Source organism: Paramormyrops kingsleyae, chromosome 4 (genome assembly GCF_048594095.1).
Source record: "Paramormyrops kingsleyae isolate MSU_618 chromosome 4, PKINGS_0.4, whole genome shotgun sequence".
Classification (NCBI taxonomy): domain Eukaryota; kingdom Metazoa; phylum Chordata; class Actinopteri; order Osteoglossiformes; family Mormyridae; genus Paramormyrops; species Paramormyrops kingsleyae.
This window is the reverse complement of record NC_132800.1, coordinates 18,733,848-18,751,043: the sequence shown is the minus strand read 5'-3', so window position 1 is coordinate 18,751,043 and position 17,196 is coordinate 18,733,848. Positions and strand designations below refer to the sequence as shown.

Sequence of the window (17,196 nt, the reverse complement as noted above, 5' to 3'; positions counted from 1 at the left end):
ACCAGCTGTCCCCTGACGTCACTGCAGTCTCCCGCCAGCTGTAAAACAAAAGCCTTGACACCTGGGCTAGGGGGGTGGGGGGGGGGGGTCTTCAGATAGACTGAGCTTCTGTCCTTGTACCAGGAATCCATCCGAGGATCAACAATGGCATTGATTCAGGACCTAATCCACCAAACAATGAAATTAAATCCTGGAGGGGAATATACATGAATTTCCCTCTGGGATCAGATCAGATATACTTTACTAGTTTATTCTGCGAAAGGTCAAACCAATATATTTTATACTAACGCAAACCCAATCAGACGACTCAATAATGCCATTCTATCAAAAAGAAAGTTGTCTCTCAAAAATAAAATATATCTATTAAAATTCATTACATAATGTGAATGATTGACAGCACAATGTGTCTACACATAAGACACAATGTAATTAAAACTATTCTATCAAATAGTTATTTTAATAGTTTATCAGTTCCTTACATGTTGAAGTCTATTTGTGACCTTGTTGGTTCTCAGCTACCGTTTTGCTCTTCTGGAAACCATAGAGGTGAGGCGACACTACTGGCTGGATCACCAGGATGCCAATAGCCTTGATCGGACTGGATTTAGAGGTTTATTCCATGATAAACACCAACCATGTACCAGAGCGGAGACACAAACAGCTATCCTACCCTGAGACACCCTCTGATCCTCTCTGCTGGTGTGGCCAAAGCCTGAAAAGGGTCGACACGTTCCTCTCTCAAGACAAAAACATTCAAGGAATCACCATAAAGTCAAGGGAATGAAGTCAAAGTAACTTCCGCTTCACAGCGGCAACTGATCGCTGCTGGTGGTATGACCTGAACTGCTGATCTTTGGTAGCGCTGTGTCACCCGAAGCTGCTGAAGTCACAAATTCTCACCTGGCTTTTCAAACATGACCTTTACAGAGGTCACTGTGCTCACACAACGATTACAAAACAGGCATGTTTGTATGTTCACTCAGTTCAGGCCAAAACCAAACTGCTTTTCTTATATTTTCAATGAATATCTCAGGTTAACACATTACTGAACAATTCAGTCATGAAAAATAAGTCAAACTTAAAAATCTATACCATTCCTAGGCAGAAGAGAGGTTGATTACTACTATACAACAGTGTCAGGTTCAGTCCCAGTTCACCCTGAAGCTGGAGGAAGCTATGAAAATCATTCAAACTGGCCATCAAAACATCTTAGTACCAGCAGCTGTTTCATGCACTATTACAAGACCATCAGAAGATCATCGGATCCTCAAACAAACCAATCTCAGTGGGATTTGACATTTTCTGAAATTCATCTGTCGTCTCTCTGGGTACAGTTGCAGTGCAGCTACGAAATATCTTGCCCTAACACAACCATATAACTCAACTCAAAAGTATGTCAAAGCCAGTGCTTGAAGTGGGGGAAAAGGGTGCAGGTACTCCCCTTGTTATACAGTACTGGGTACCAGTACTGCCAAACATTATTCAGTATCAGGTGCGATTACTCTCCTTGTTGTTCAGTACCAGGCGCTGGTACTGCCATTGTTATTCAGCACCAGCAGATATTGAGAGATGCTGGTACTCTGAAGAGAAAAACAAAGAGGTGCTGTACTGCGAGTACCAGTACAGTGAGTACCAGTACAGTGAGTACCAGCCGACTTCAAGCACTGCCTACAGAAGGGTTCCTCGATTCTGGTCCTGGAGTGACAGTTTACAAATTCCCCTGCTCAGTCACACCTATTGAACCTGGTATTTAGCAGATTAAGGTGCCTGTTGAGCGGGGAAATCTGCAAACGGTGTTGGATTCTGGACCTCCAGGACCAGAACTGGGGAACTCTGGCCTACCGCCTTGTGAAATCAGGCTCGTGCAGGTTGGGGGACCTAGACCTGAGGTAACCTCCTGACACAAACAGTACAAAGACAGTTTAATCTGTAAGCATGCATTTATAAAGGAGGCCTTAAATACCTATTCCAAATCCTCAGAAATTCTTTTGACCATTATGCATGATTATAAGTGTGCACAAATATGAGAGATTATTTAAGAATTACCGAGGCTTGAAGCCCATGTTAAATGTTCTAATTAGAGCAAAAAGGTCATATTTTCTGAATGAATAGCAACTTTTGAGAGTTTAGTGGTGTAAGTCAAGGAGGGAAGAAGAAGGAGCTCATGTCAAGGATTGAGTGGGAGGTTTGGAGAGATCCAGGTGGTTAGTTGAGAGAAGGAGGGCTTGCTAGAATGGAAGAGGGTGCTCAGTCAGGCTCATCCTGCGCCTGTTTCTCAGGTAAGTACGGGACGGGTAAAAAAAACGCAGCGGCACGGTGCAGCACCGTAAGTACTCAGCCCCCTTACCCTCTGCTGCTGATGCTGCTTGCGCTACTCTGCGCCGCGTAACTGCTGGACTGGCGGTACTGGCTAACCGCGGACTGCAGCTCCTTGCTGCGGTAAGCGCGGTCATAGTGGCGGTGATGTTTCTGGTAGAAAGGCAGGGATCCCGACATCCTGCGCCGTCCCGAGTCTCCGGCAACCCTGTGCGTTTCCATTCAGCATCCATTAACGTCTCCGTTAATGATCACGGCTTCCGAAATGCGCTTCATCGGTTCTTGTTAATGATTTAGTGGTGGTAAAGCTAATTGTTTCGGTTCCTTTCGGCAATAAATACACGTTCACACCCATTGCAATGACAATGCGCGGAACAAAGTGTTGCACGTATTTGTCAGTGTGACCTTTTAAAAACTTAAAACAAAAAACTATTTTTACTTCAACCCCCAAGTGATGCAGTACATGGATGGCGGGCTAGAGTAATTGGACAGGTTAAGTTATTAGTTAGAAATGTCATTAGCATTAATTATAAAGTACTGTACAGCAATTTATAAAACATGAAATTAAGTAATAAAAATAAACATCGTTTTCATTGACACATTGAGTAAAAATGTAATCAAAGTAAATTACAATCAGAAATGGTTTTTTTATTATACGACCCAGCTGTGCACACACGTAAATTGATGAGTACTGTATGCAGCAATTAAGAAGTTATGTAGGCCTAATTAATGAGAGTGCAGCAGCGATGCGCTTACAATCATACGCCTGGTTTGCGACGATGGCTTATCTGCTATCATTAAACTCGATAGCAAAACGTTTTAAGAAGTTTTACTTGCCTGTGACAACGTGTTCCCCGTGGGCAGAAAGATGTCAGAGAGAAGATCGACTCCAAACGCTGGAAAGCGGGCGGTGAGAGCCTGCCAAATCGGCGGACGGGGATGCCGACCGCGAAACAAAAATAATGCTGGCTCTCGGCGGAATGTGGATGCCACCTTCCCGACCTTTTATGGCCACGGAGGCCGTTAAATATAGCTGGGCGGGCGGCCTGGGGCACGACGATCACGGTGCCGCGGGGCGTCCGCTGCCGGTGAGTTAAAGCGCACCGCGGGATTTTAATGCTTTTTTTTTTGGAGGGGGGGCATAACCCGGAGAGATGCAATAGATTTTTAATATTTCCTTTAACCCGTGTAAGAATGTAAGTGATTGCACGCCCGGGTGAGAGGCTGACATTCAATACGGAATACTATGCACAGTAACTTGAGCCGAGCGTTAGTGCCCCCCCCCCCCCAACATACTCACCTGTCCCACGTACACATAGGACCATATGACGGGAAACAACACTTATCATGGCACAGTGATATAATGTAGTTTCGGTTACATAACACGTGCGTCTTATAGTTGCAAGATATAAATATCCATATATTTTATGCAACAGCCCGCTCGTCTGATTCAAGGGGCGGACTCTGACATCTCATTCCTCAGAACACAGAGCAGATATTGTCAGAAATAGTTTAAAAATATAACTGGCATACAATCCCTACCCATGCAGGACATGCCTATGCAGGACATCACATGTGTGGACACATAATTAGTGACATCCAGGATGGGCAGTGGTGGCTTAATGGTTAGGGAAGTGCACTTGTAAGTGAAAGATTGCAGGTTTGAATCCCCGACCAGCAAGGCCACCCCCAAGCACTGCTCCCTGGGTGCTGAATTAGCTGCCTGCTATGTCACATATGGGTTAAATGCAGAAGACACATTTTGTCGTGGTGTGCTGTGGTGTGTCAACAATGACAACTAATCTCTAAATTCTAATTGAGGGTGATATTGCCAGCACATGTGAAGCCATGGAGACCAGCTAACGACAGTCCTTACTGTTAGCGGCCCTCTCACCTGACTTCAGCTGTGCCGCCTGCTATGTTTAGCCGCGCGACAGAGCACTGTCCCTCTGCGCGTGGCCTTGCTGCCCCGTGACGCAGGAAGCCGCGCCCCAAGTCTGTGTGATGGAAACTATTGCGTGTTTTTAGCTGGTGTGCGATAGGCCGCTACCACAGAATAACCTAACTAACCTAACCTAATCTTAGCCTACCTGCGATAGCGTAATCTAGCTATGATAACATAACCTGGCCAACCTAGTTACGATATCATATACACAGGTGTGAAAATGAAGGAATTGTGTTTAAATTTTGTTGATATTAGACTAAACACTAAAATAATGGTCATAAATTTGACCATGTTGGGGGGGGGGTGCATTGGAGGGCCCCATGGAGTTTTTTGCCAAGGGCCCCCAGTCTCCGTAGAATTGCAAATCTATCCATCCATCCATGTTCCAATTACTTATCCAGTATGGGGTCATAGAGAGCTGTTATTTACGTGAATGTGGCTGTAATAAGCAGTCAAAGTAGGAAAACGCCCAGGTTTTGTTCTAAATGTCATTTTGTCATTCTGAATGTCATCAGTTGAACAGCTGTAAAAATTTTGGTCTCCATCACAAGCCTTCACCTGTCTCATCTGCATTTTGGTCCATATTTCAGCAACAGTACAATGGACTCATCACTAAAATGAAGTGTGTGTCTTAATTTGCTGAAGTGAAATTCTAAAGGCAGGATAACGTGACCTGAGAGCTTGTGTCCTGCAGATTTCAGGTCTCAGCCCCAAGGCTGTACAATGGATTCTGGACCCCAGCACTGTAAAGGATATATAAACTTTACTAAAAGTTGAAATGAAGAATCCACCAAAAATCCTGCAGTGACTTGTCATTCCATACAGTTTTACTATGATATTCTGTAATTTCAAAGTCAAAAAGTCAAAGTCAAAAGTCTTTATTGTAAATTCCACCATATGTAGAGGACATACAGAGGATTGAGATTACGCTACTCTCAGACTCCACGGTGACTGCACTAACAACAAGAAGTAAGACAGACAAGCAAGACCGATATAATAATGGTGGCTAAGCTGTCATCCCTGTTGGATAACATCTACCACCCCATGCAGGAGACTCTGACGGCACTGAGCAGCTCCTTCAGTGGCAGGCTTCTGCATCCACAATGTGGGAAGGAGAGATTCAGAAGGTCTTTCCTTCCAACCGCTGTCAGACTCTACAACAAAGTCCTTGCAGCTGACCCCACACACATAGACTAACAAACACACACATCCAATACACCATGGTAGTTTCTATGTGCAATATTTCTTATGTTCAATATTAGTTCTTGTCAATGCCTGTCACTCCACTGCATGCCTGTCCATATATTTATATATCCACTCTGTACATAATATACATACATACACTCTATACATACATACATATATTTATCTAAGTTTACATATACATATATATACATTTATATTTTTTAATACTCATCCATATTTATGTTTCCAGATTGTTTGTTTAGTGTACGTTTTATACTGTACTGTTGGTACAGTTTTTATGGTATTGTTTTTTTAATTTTGCTGCTCTTATCTTGTACTGTCCACTTTCTGCCGTCATGATGCAAATTTCCCACTTGTGGAACTAAAAAAGGATTATCTAATCTAATAAGTATTCATATATATACATATATGTACATGTATGTATGCAAAAATAAAATTTAAATTAAATACATAACACATAAGGCAGTGCAAATATGGTGGATTCACAGGAGCTGTGTTTAGTTATACAGTTTTTGTTGTAGGTAAGTAAACAAAGTACAGCCATGGAAAAAATTAAGAGACCACAGCACAATTTTTGTCTCACTTTTTCCCCTCAATTTATGGGTGTGTGTCTCTGAATAATATATCATTTGTGTTTGCAAACTGCAGCCTGGTTCTTCTCTCTTTCTCATTAATGAAGGGCTTCTTCCTCGCTTTTTGGGACTTCAGTCCTGCTTCTACGAGCCTGATATGAACTGTCCTAGCAGTGCACTTCACACCTGCACTTAATGCTTCCCATTCCTTTTGAAGGTCATTTGATGACATCCTCCAATTCATGAGAAACTTGGATAAGTTGACGGTCATCTCTGCCATTAGTAAATCACTTCCGCCCTTTACCTGGTTCCCAGTGTCTCCTGCTTCATTTTACTCTTGTGTGTTGCTGTCATATATTTTGAGCCTGGAAGCATCCTGCTGCTCAGTGTAGCCTTCTGCTAGCAGGACCACGATTAAACCAGGATTTAAAAATGCAGATTTGTTTAAAAATGTAGAGCGGTACCTTCATTTTTTCCACGGCTGTAAATAAAGTGGCTAGTGCTGGATATGGGTGGGTGGGAGTTACAGCCCAGATTTTTTGGGGGCAGTGGGGAAAGGGGGAGAGTGGAAAGTGTTCAGCATCCTGACAACTTGGTGGATGAAACTATTCCTCAGTTTGGTGGAGTAGAGGCTCCTTTACCTTCTCCCAGAAGGCAGGAGACTGAAGAGGCTGTAAAGAGGGGTGGGTGGGGTCTCCCGTGATGCCGACTGCTTTGCGGGCCGGGCGGGTGTAGGAGGGGCGGGTGGGTGGGGTCTCCCACAATGCCGACTGCTTTTCAATTGTTGGCGGTGTGGCTTCTAAATAACAGTGATGCTGTTTGTCAGGATACTTTCAGTGGTGCTCCGATAGAAGGAGTCCATGATTGGTACCAGGGCACTAGCTCTCTCTAAATTGCAGAGGAAGTAGAGGCGTTGTAGGGCTTTCTTTGCCAGTGATGTGGTGTTCTTTGACCAGGAGAGGTCCTATGTGATGTGCACCTCCAAGAATTTGGTGCTGCTCACTCTCTCCACAATAATACCATTTATGGTCAGTGGGGGGAGGGGGGGGGGGTGTTGGCTGTGCGATCTCCTGAAGTCAATGTTGATCTCCTTTGTTTTGTTCACGTTTGTTCACCGCTTGGTTCACGTCATTCCTGTAGTCATGAGTTGATGAGACCCGCCACTGTAGTGTCGTCAGCAGAGTGTTATTTTATGGTAACGTGAACTGTTAGTTGGAAAAATGCTTTTTTAAAAGTTTACAGGATTAAATGCAAACCCACACGGGACAGCTGTTGAGATGTGTGACACTGAACTTCAAAGCAAATTATTTTGTCAATCAGAAGATTTAATCTGGTCCTGCAATCTCGTTAATCCGGCGATAAGACCCCCCTCACTACTTTGTCTTCTCTGTCTTCTGTGTATTATGTCTTATGTTTTGTCTGTGAGGGAGGGGTTTTCAAGTAAGAATTTCATTGTGCTCTGTACGCTGTACCTTGTACATATGACAATAAACTTCAAACCTAGCCGCCAATCAGTCTGTCTGTGAAGTGCATTTTCTGTGAAAAGGGACTGGTTACAGAACGAGGACCCATGCTGCCAGTCGAGAAGGAATGTGACAACACGACGGAATAATGACTTCATCTCATCACACCGTGAGATAAATCCGAGTCACCGTCAGATGTCACTGATTTCTATTTTAACCTGTATCATGGCCAGACACCCATATGTCTCTGAGAGCTTAACCCACCTGTCACTCCCCGTTCACCTGCACATCCACTAAATCATTGTCAAGCTGCCTCTGTTTCTGGCATTAGCCAAGGCTTTTGAGGAACCAGTAACAGCCTGCAGGAAAAAGACAGCAGCTCACCGGTAGGGTGGGGCTTGGCCTGGACGTCACCATGGCAACATTTATTCCAAAATAGGAGGTTTCAATGCTGACTGAAACTGAAGTGACCTTCAGGCTTTGCACTTGTGACAAAGACCACATCAGCCACCTTCTAATTAATAGTGATGGTCCAGTCTTTATCTATAGAGATTGAAGGCGATTTCCAAGCTTTGGACATTTTCAAATTCATTAATTTTTATGTAGTGCCACAAGGCTCCTGACAAGAGTGTGTATGGCTAATCCATTATCACATTGTTTATACAAAATTGTGTATGTGAGCCAGGGGAAAAGGAAAGAAAGAATGCCAGAAGACAGTGGGGGAGGGGAACCAAAAACTCCCCAGTAGGAAGGAAAAATACCTCTATGGGTCCAAGGTCTACTGACTGTTATTCTGAGACAAAACTCTAACTTGCCAAATTTGCAAAGACTAACGAAATTTACACAAAATCCGTGTCATTTATTATCCCTAAATATTAGAGCTACAGCGGAATATTTTGAACACTTCTGATTCGCAGTTTATTTGCGTCAAGTGTGGCGCAGGGAGGCAGGATGAATTTGGTCAAGTAACATATGACTTCGCTTGGGGTTCGGACTTCATAGGAGTGCAACATGACTCGCCCGTCTGAGCTTCACGTCGTGTTTAGTGTGTGGAAACAAGATGGGTCGTGTGTTTGTATATTCATGGGGGGGCTGGGGGCACGAAGGATGGAATCCTAAGTATGGGGAAGACGATCGTGGCAGAGGTCTTATTATAATAACAAAGCAAATACCTTTCCTTTACCTTAGTTTTTGTTTTCCTTTTAAAATAAAACCTTGATCAGTGTTTACAGTGTGTGGCATTTGAGTTATGTTGCGTATTATGCTGAGTTTCATATAATGTTCAAAATTAAGGAATCTGGACGTTTGTGTTTCACAAAGTTTTTAGACTGGCTAAGCGGTAAATGATGATGGATTACGACCTGTTATTTTGTAAAATATATGGTTGACATTATTACTTTTGACTCTTTACATTTTGTTCAGTTAATAATGAGAATGCCGTTCCTTAATAACCGCCATTGAAATGCAATGAGGACGCATTTATGAGTGGTTTCTACGTCATTTGCCTGCCCTCTAGTGGTTACAGAGACAAAGATCGCCACCAACGCAGACCGAAAGCATGCTGATTATGCCACAACAATAAAACTCCATATTCAACAGAGCTGCGTATCATTTTATTTTTTACATTATTTAATTTGTGACAAAAAACAGGGCCCGATTAATCACAATGGCTTGGTTTCAAATAACATGAGTTAACCGATCTTTGGTGAGCAATTTGTTGTGAATGGTTGCGGAACGTTCTGGATTAAGTGCATGGTGACAGGAAGATCAAGTCCCCAGCTTTACAGTAATGGCTATGAAAACCCAGCAGATGATAGTGATCTCAACTGCACTTAGAGTGCAGCAGTGTACAACCACCCCCCCCCCCCCCCCCCAAAAAAAAAGTCACTAAGGCTAAAGCTAATCAGTTGATGGTAAAAGAAAGCTGGATTTGAATTATTTAAGTAACTTGATATTTCAAATGCGAATTGGTTGGTAATTAAAATCCATGCATCAAACTTCCAAACTCACATCTTGGACAGGGTTGTGTGTGAGGGGTGGGGCCCATCCCAGGGAGACCTGGACACATGGCAGGGGTCACCCTTAATGGGGTGTGTTATCTAGAATATGTTGTCTAAGACCCCCTGGACTCTGGTCCGTGAAGACCATGGCTGTCCTATCAGAATGAATATAAACTTTTGTGGCCTTTACAGGCTAAGTAGGGACCTGCAGGGAGCGAACTAGAAATACAAGTATTAAATTAAATTCAACAATAAGAAGATGTGTTTAGGTTTAAAAGGTACATTGAAGAGGTTAATTTTCACACTATGCTGTATGTTGTTCTCTCTTTATTACATTTTAGATGTGCCCTGTACCACAGATTTTTCCCAGTTTTCTACCAGACCTCATCCACAGATGATTTTATGGGGATGATACCATTATCTTTCATTTCCGGGGTGGCACAAATTAATATGGTGTTTTTGTTCTGCCCCCGTTCCCTCAGTAAACATGCACTTGTCCGTCTCCACACCCTCCTTCTCATTCCTCACTGGTTCATCCCTATTGATATCTCCGGCATCAGCGATCATTCAGCCACATCTGTGGGAGAAGCACACCATCACCACTTACTGTTTCCCACTAACATTTAATTAAATCCCATGGAACCTGTTGGGGGTAATGGATGAGGATAGGATCATCCTATATTCAGGACAAAAAGACATGAATAATGAAGTTTGCACTTCTATATCGGTGAGGTGAACTGTCGTACCCTTGGGCCAGCTTCAGTACATATCTAAATATATAAAGAGAGGCTTTCATAAAGCACGTAAATAATTTTGGGTGAAACCAGTGGCTAAGTATGCCATACGAGAACAGCATTACACTGTAGACACTGATGTTTATTATGACACACATTATACTGACACATTATTATATTATGTTACATTTGCAACATATAAACCCCCTCCCCCCAGCCATCCCAAACATACTATGGGCAGGGAAAATGTAAAGTGCCCTGAGCAATGTAATCTTGGGAAATGTGCTACACAAATTGGATTAATGTACAAGAATAAAATTGGAATGACCATACTTTACCCCAGTGGGGAAATTCTCTTTTTTGCCTACCTCATCTTGCGGTCCATCCATTGCCCCTAATATCCCTATTGTTCTGCCAGCACAAGTGGATCTAACGACCATACTACTACTGAATACCTCAAGGGTCACGTGATGGTTTATTGGGTAGCAATGCTCCCTCATGCATCCATGTTTAGGCCAACATCAATGGAATTTTAATAGTGTTTTCGTATCATTTGCACTAACAACCATTTCAAAACAAATGGTAAAAAAAGTCAGGCGATGTCCTCTTCGACTGACATTTACATGTATTGTCTCAAAAGAATAAGCAGCCTAATTGTAAATAACTTATGACACATAAATTCAGGAATACACTAAATAAGTCCCAGCTATTTCTCCAAACACGAATTACTGTGTAGACAAAAGCCCACAGGTGCAGCTCTATTTGAAATAAAACCGCACGTATCACTTTCCATAAACCAGGACAGTTTGAATAAACGTCCCACGAGCACTAAGTGACTGCCGCCATAGATATGCCGAATATTCCCCGCAGGGCTTAGGAGGATACCCAAACTCGCCCTCCACACAAACATCCCTGGAAGCGGTAACACACAGGGGGGCTGCTGCAGACCGGTTTAGGGCGTGAGTCATGCCTTCCGCTCTGGCCCCTTCTTTCAGACTTCGAGGGCAACACTCCATCTTCTTCCAAAGGTTACCAACTGTTTTCTCTGACCCCCCAGGGTGTTCTGTTCCCATGCACACCGTCTAATTTTACACCCAGTGTACGTTCAGTCACTCCTCATGTGGCACATTTCGCGTTAAAAACAGAGGGCGATACAAAATTAGTATAGTTTTCCCGCTAGTTCTTAACACTAACTTGTTAGCATAATTAGTTAATAACAATAGCACAGTTTTAGCCGTGTTCCTAGTACAGCGGAATCACAATATTATTGGCGTTACTAATGACTTCAATATGCGCAAAACTAACCCCACTCAGACCGGAAGTCGTCCCTCTCTTCCCTAAAAGGACATTTCTACACTATCAACGTTGCCAATGTGGAATGTGCCGGATGATACCAAGTCAGGAAAATAGTTTTACTAAAACTCGAGCTAAATTTTAAAATCGCGGAACTTGAAATACTACAACTGTTATGAAAAACATAAAGCGTATTTGGCATGTAAACTAAAGCTTGACGTATAATTATATTTAACACTTTTCACGCCCCCCTCAATCCTGAGGGTGGTTCGGTCTTGGCTTCCTGTGCGGAACTGCTCTGACTATCAGGAAGTTAGGGCGGTGGTGTACAAGCAGCGCGGAGTTCCTCTCACTTTATTGTCGTGTTCATCAGGTATGGCTTGCCTTTCCTCGTTCGTTTTTATTTTTTTATATATTAAATATGATGGTAGGTGGTGGGTTTTGGTGCGTGATCACTTTGGATTGAATACTGGAGCTGCGTTTCCGTGCTGTGCCCTGCGGTTATGGAGCGACGGCCGAGCCATAGTCATTTGGGCCAGATGGGCCCAGGGGCAGTGTAGGGGGGTTCCTGTCATGGTTACGAAACCATCCGTTTTAACAAGTCCTTTCATTTAGATGGTAGGTTTTCTCTTGATCAGAAAAGCTGGCCAGTGGTAATGCACTGAAATCTTGGCCTGCGAGTTAACCCTGCAGTGAATAGGCTTCTCGTCGGTCTCGGTAGGTGTGGTACTGACGTACTTGGAATTGTTATTTGTAAAGGTCGGTATTCTTTTATGTATCTTGGAATTGTTTTGTTGTTGTTATAGGCTGGGCAGATGGCATTCTCCTGTATTTGCTACCGATCTGAAGAGGTTTTTTTAACGTTCACATTCCGTTGTTTCACGGTCGGTTAACATCTTAACGTTAAATTCAACATCTTTTAAACTCTCTGGCTGCAAATGGAATCAAAACTGTCAATTTTTATGCATGCAGGAATGCATCCACCTACCCATTTTTCATCCACTTATCCTGGTCAGAGTTCAATTACATTTTTTTATATAGCACCTTTTCACAACAGTCATCCCAAGGCGCTTTACATGGGTGTGTTGTAATACATTCCTACATTATTTATACCGAATAATACACCAAGCAAGGTTGTGGGGAACCTTTAATCATTTACTGACCATCTGTGATAGTAAGAGTCTGGATCACATAGTAGTACTCTTTGTCTGGTACCAATGTGGGGGGGGGGATTTGGTTTAATTTTAACTAATAACCTGTCAATAGTGCATCACTAGGTTAAAATAAAAGAGAGCAGTATCTACTGTTTTTTTGAGGTGGTGATGAAATGCCATAGATAGGATATCTGCTTCTTGTCTATTGATCACTTTTATCTTTCTGTTCTGTGTCGAAGGCTTTTGTGTATTTGTCTTGAGTTTTTTTGGTGAGTTCTTGCTGGAATGGCTACCATTTGGTAAGACAGTCAGCTGTTATTGTGCTGTGACTGGATTCCGATCCTCTGGTTTACGTTGATCCACCCTATACGGACTATAATTTTATTTATGGCACTCAATAAAACCAGATACTCTGTGTCATGGTGATGGTTGTCTCCCTGACTACAGGAGATGGCCAGCTGCACGCAACAGTATTACTGGTGAGGAATAGAAAAGAGATTCTGCGGAGTCACATATGAAGGATGCTGTTATTTCGTAGACGCGTTTTGGTCGTATCCTGTCAGCCATGAACGCGGCTGATCAGCTGTTTACGTAAAATCCCGCAGCGTGAATCCTCAGCTCTCAGTTTAGCCCATTTTATCATCTGTAGTGTTCTTCCCATTTCTCAAACTGCCTACAGAGGATGTAGCGAGAACTAGGGCAGCACCGTCGCCTTTAATAGCGAGTGACACGCTTTTGGAGGTCTTCCTGCAGCGTTATCAAAGCCCCGCTTGCCAGGACTAGCCAAGTCTTGCTGCTCACGCACTATTTTTGATCATCGCCTGACCCAGTCTATCTGGATTAATGCTTTTGGCTGCAGGAGAGAGATTGTTGATGACCTGTTCGGAAAGAGTGTGATTCTGCGTGATATTCAGAAGTCAGACTTGAGATTATCTTTAAAATAAGGGTTCCCCCCCCCCCTCCAATGAACAAATGTTAATTTGACACCAGCAACCCTCAGTTAGTTACCCACCCCTTGTTATTAGCGTGTGGAGACATGTTACCCATTAGCCAGATGGTACTCTGGCTCCAAACATTCTTCAGAGCTTTTATATGCAATAGTAATTTTTTAATGAGAAATCAAAGGTATAGTAAAACAGATGTTGTCCCTCATAATCTTAACGGTTTGTTTATTGTGCTCATTAAGGTAAAGGAAAAAAACAAAAAAACAGCCAAAATGTCGAGCAAAAAAGCCAAGGGAAAGACCACCAAGAAGAGGCCCCAGCGTGCCACCTCCAATGTCTTCGCCATGTTCGACCAGTCCCAGATCCAGGAGTTCAAGGAGGCCTTCAACATGATCGACCAGAACCGGGATGGTTTCGTTGACAAGGAGGACCTGCATGACATGTTGGCTTCATTGGGTAGGTCCATGTGACTGATTGGTGAGATTTTGAGGTCAGGATGTGCTGGTCAGCATTCAAAACTCATTATCAGTTCAAGGAACCGTTGACCTAATTGTGCCCTGGGGGTGTTTTCTTTGCATGTGAACTGGAGAAGAACCATAAATCTTGAGAACTTTAATGTTATGAGGCAGTCCTAGCCACCCCAACCCCCCCCCCCCCCCACCCACTGTGAAAGGTGACTTCACATGACCCAAGCACTTCCAAGTACAAAACTCTAATGAATGTAGAAGCTGGTTTCCATCCACATGCTTCCCACTCCCTATAGGTTAGGTGATGCCTTTGTGAACCAGCTTTTCTGGTTTCAGCCTGATGAAGATGGTTTGTCTCTCCAGAGTACAGACAGTTGGTGGACTTGGTCTCTCTAAGGAATTTGTAGACTGGGTGTATTGGGATATGCAGGGCAAGGGGTGATGAAATTCTCCCTATTTGTTTATGTTCAGTTTCCATTAGTGGATAAATTTGCATTAACCTGTTGCACGATTTCTGTAAGACTCATGTATAAGAAGAGCTGGAAGAAGCCATTTGTGTCATCTGTAACTTGTTCCTTGGAGAGTCCTTTGGATACATTTAAATACCGGTTTTTAAAATCATCTTTTCAAAATCCCTACCAGGAAAGAACCCTACAGATGATTACCTGGAAGCCATGATGAACGAGGCCCCTGGCCCCATTAACTTCACAATGTTCCTCACTATGTTTGGCGAGAAGCTCAACGGCACCGACCCCGAGGACGTCATCAGGAACGCATTTGCTTGCTTTGACGAGGAGGGGACGGGTGAGCACACCGAGAACATGTGGCCTTAAACCCATACCTGCGGTATTGAGCAATTCATAGCAAAATACAGAGTGTTTGGTTCTATTTGGAAGTTATTTACATTAGAATACATGGGCTTTATTGATGCCAGGGGAACATTCTGGTGCATACAGCAGCAAGTACGCAGTGCACAGACAAACATAAATATAGAACAGAATGGACAGTCCAGAGACTGTACACATTCTGCAAACAAATTAAAAGTGCATAGTACACAAACAGATTATAAAATATACAAGGAAATTCTGAAATTTAAGAAAAGTCTGAAATTATACTACATTGAGGTACTTCCTAAGGAAGAAAAGCACGTAATGCTTTATAATCCTGGTTCTGAGTGACACGTTACAGACTGACATTTGACCAGAACAACATACAAGAAGGAGAGAATATTGTGCCCTTGGTCACTTTTAAAATGATGTTTATTGAGAAACTGGCAGTGTTTTAGAATCAGTGATGATCTGACTAAGGCCAGTGGAAATGCATGTTGGTACAGTTTGCAACTGTTGAACACACCACGACAATAGACAATTAACAGTTAGGGTGTAACACAGACAGAAAACATTACCAGGCACAAAATACACGACAGGAATTAGTAAATGCATGGCGTGTGATGGTTTGTGCAAATTCTAGTAGTGCAAAGATGAAAGTTAAAAGGCACAGTATGGACAACATGCAGTGTACATATAGCACATAACAAACATCCCATGGAAAGTGCATTTATAATGTGCAAACATATTGTGAGGGGTCTGTGCTGATAAGATAAAACAACATAAAACTTTATTCATTCCAAGGGAGTTTATGCCAGGGCATAATTCTTATTGTGTAGATTAAACAACAGCTTAAAAATACAAAAAATACTACAATATTACCAGAAATACAAAATAAAGAATACAAGTGTATTATTCTGTAATGCATTACTAGTATAATGTGAAGGATAAAGACAAAAGGATAGAGAGATGAGGTATGTAACTAAAGTGGGAGTGTGCATGTGCAAATGGCCTAAAAAGGGTGTATAATGTCCAAAAAAAGAGGATTGTGTGTGTGCAAAAGAATGAACAATAAAGACGATGAACGCAAATAAAAAAAGTCCAAAAAGTTTTTGGAGGAAATGGTGGTGATGCTTGCTTGCAGCTACATTTAGATCGAAATGTCTCAAAAACTTCCCATGAAAGAGGGGGGATTGATCAGCTGATGATGTTGAGAGTCTTTTATTCCGTAGGTTTCATCCAGGAGGATTACCTGAGGGAGCTTCTGACGACCATGGGCGATCGGTTCACGGACGAGGAGGTGGACGAGCTCTTCCGCGAGGCGCCGATTGACAAGAAGAGCAACTTCAACTACGTGGAGTTCACTCGCATCCTTAAGCACGGGGCTAAAGACAAGGATGACTAGATGATCCTCACCCCTCCACCCCCCGATACCTGGAGACCTCCTCGCTCAACTTGTGCACCACGTCCTGTCTTTTTAACAAGTTAGATCGTTCTGTTGACTGCCTTAGCAATAAAGCCAGACTGCATATACCAGACGGCGCAACCATTTTATTTCTTATTTTTATCAGATATCTGAACCTCAGAAATCAGCCGTAGCAGATGTGCTCATCTGTCATAAATATCCGTTTTGACCCCGCAGAAGGTCGTGTGTATCCCTGTGGCGTGAAAAAAATCGCTGTTAAAAATGTAAAAGCAACGGAAAATTCATCCACGAAACACCCTTGTTAATTTAAAGGCCTGACTTAGCTGGATTTTTACATTTTGTAAGCTGATACTTTTGAAATAAAGTTCTCTATCAACTTGTTTTTTGTGTTTTTGTCTGAACATCTGTTGTGATGTAGGGAGATAACAACCCTGCAGGTAAGCTTTGCTAATAACCTGCCCCAAACCGATGGTATTGTTCTTCAAACCCCAGTGAAATGCTGTTATGAAGTCCTTCTTTGTGACTATCAACATGTACTATCAAGTTGTAAAAAGGAAAATCCCTAACTGCTGTATTTTTGGTAATGAGTTTAAGCTTAAACTTTGGCGTCAATAATCTCATTTTTTCTTTGTGTCTCCATGTAATAGAGAAGTAACCTGTGTGTGTGCAACCATGATGTGGAAAATTAAACGATATCTGCATCAATATTTTCGTATAAAATCATTCCAGCGCAACAGGACAAAACATGCAGACTACGTTTCCACTCTCTCTAGACAGTCCAACAAAAAGGACACTATTAATTATGGAGCACTCTTACCAAATACTATTAGAATGACCACACGTAATTTT

The 17,196-nt window shown here is 42.6% G+C and overlaps 2 protein-coding genes across 4 annotated transcripts in view; one reads left to right on the top strand and one right to left on the bottom strand.

Annotated features, from left to right (window-relative positions):
- Positions 1-3,406, bottom strand: part of myom1b (myomesin 1b) — a 37,165-nt gene extending 33,759 nt beyond the window's left edge. For 2 of the 3 annotated variants that reach the window (XM_023838891.2, XM_023838890.2), the window contains exons 1-2: positions 3,154-3,287; positions 2,348-2,524 (exon numbers count right to left, since the gene is read on the bottom strand). In XM_023838891.2, the coding sequence (XP_023694659.2) occupies positions 2,348-2,496 (149 nt within the window). In that variant the 5' untranslated portion in view covers positions 2,497-2,524; positions 3,154-3,287. Of the gene's footprint in view, positions 1-2,347; positions 2,525-3,153 lie in introns of all 3 variants that reach the window. The other variant, XM_072710762.1, reaches the window with a different exon arrangement.
- An 8,352-nt stretch (positions 3,407-11,758) lies between these two features.
- LOC111857749 (myosin regulatory light chain 2, smooth muscle minor isoform-like) lies at positions 11,759-16,727 on the top strand. Its single transcript, XM_023838889.2, has 4 exons — positions 11,759-11,902; positions 13,870-14,083; positions 14,737-14,898; positions 16,154-16,727. Exons 2-4 carry the CDS (start codon positions 13,900-13,902, stop codon positions 16,324-16,326), a joined length of 519 nt encoding a protein of 172 aa, XP_023694657.1. The 5' UTR covers positions 11,759-11,902; positions 13,870-13,899; the 3' UTR covers positions 16,327-16,727.
- The last annotated feature ends 469 nt before the right edge of the window (positions 16,728-17,196 follow it).

Excerpts from the sequence above, each read along its gene's own strand:
- LOC111857749 (XM_023838889.2), top strand. The coding sequence starts at position 13,900 with ATGTCGAGCAAAAAAGCCAAGGGAAAGACCACCAAGAAGAGGCCCCAG. Across the intron at positions 14,084-14,736 it reads TGACATGTTGGCTTCATTGG|GAAAGAACCCTACAGATGAT; the intron begins GTAGGTCCATGT and ends AATCCCTACCAG. Across the intron at positions 14,899-16,153 it reads CTTTGACGAGGAGGGGACGG|GTTTCATCCAGGAGGATTAC; the intron begins GTGAGCACACCG and ends TTTATTCCGTAG.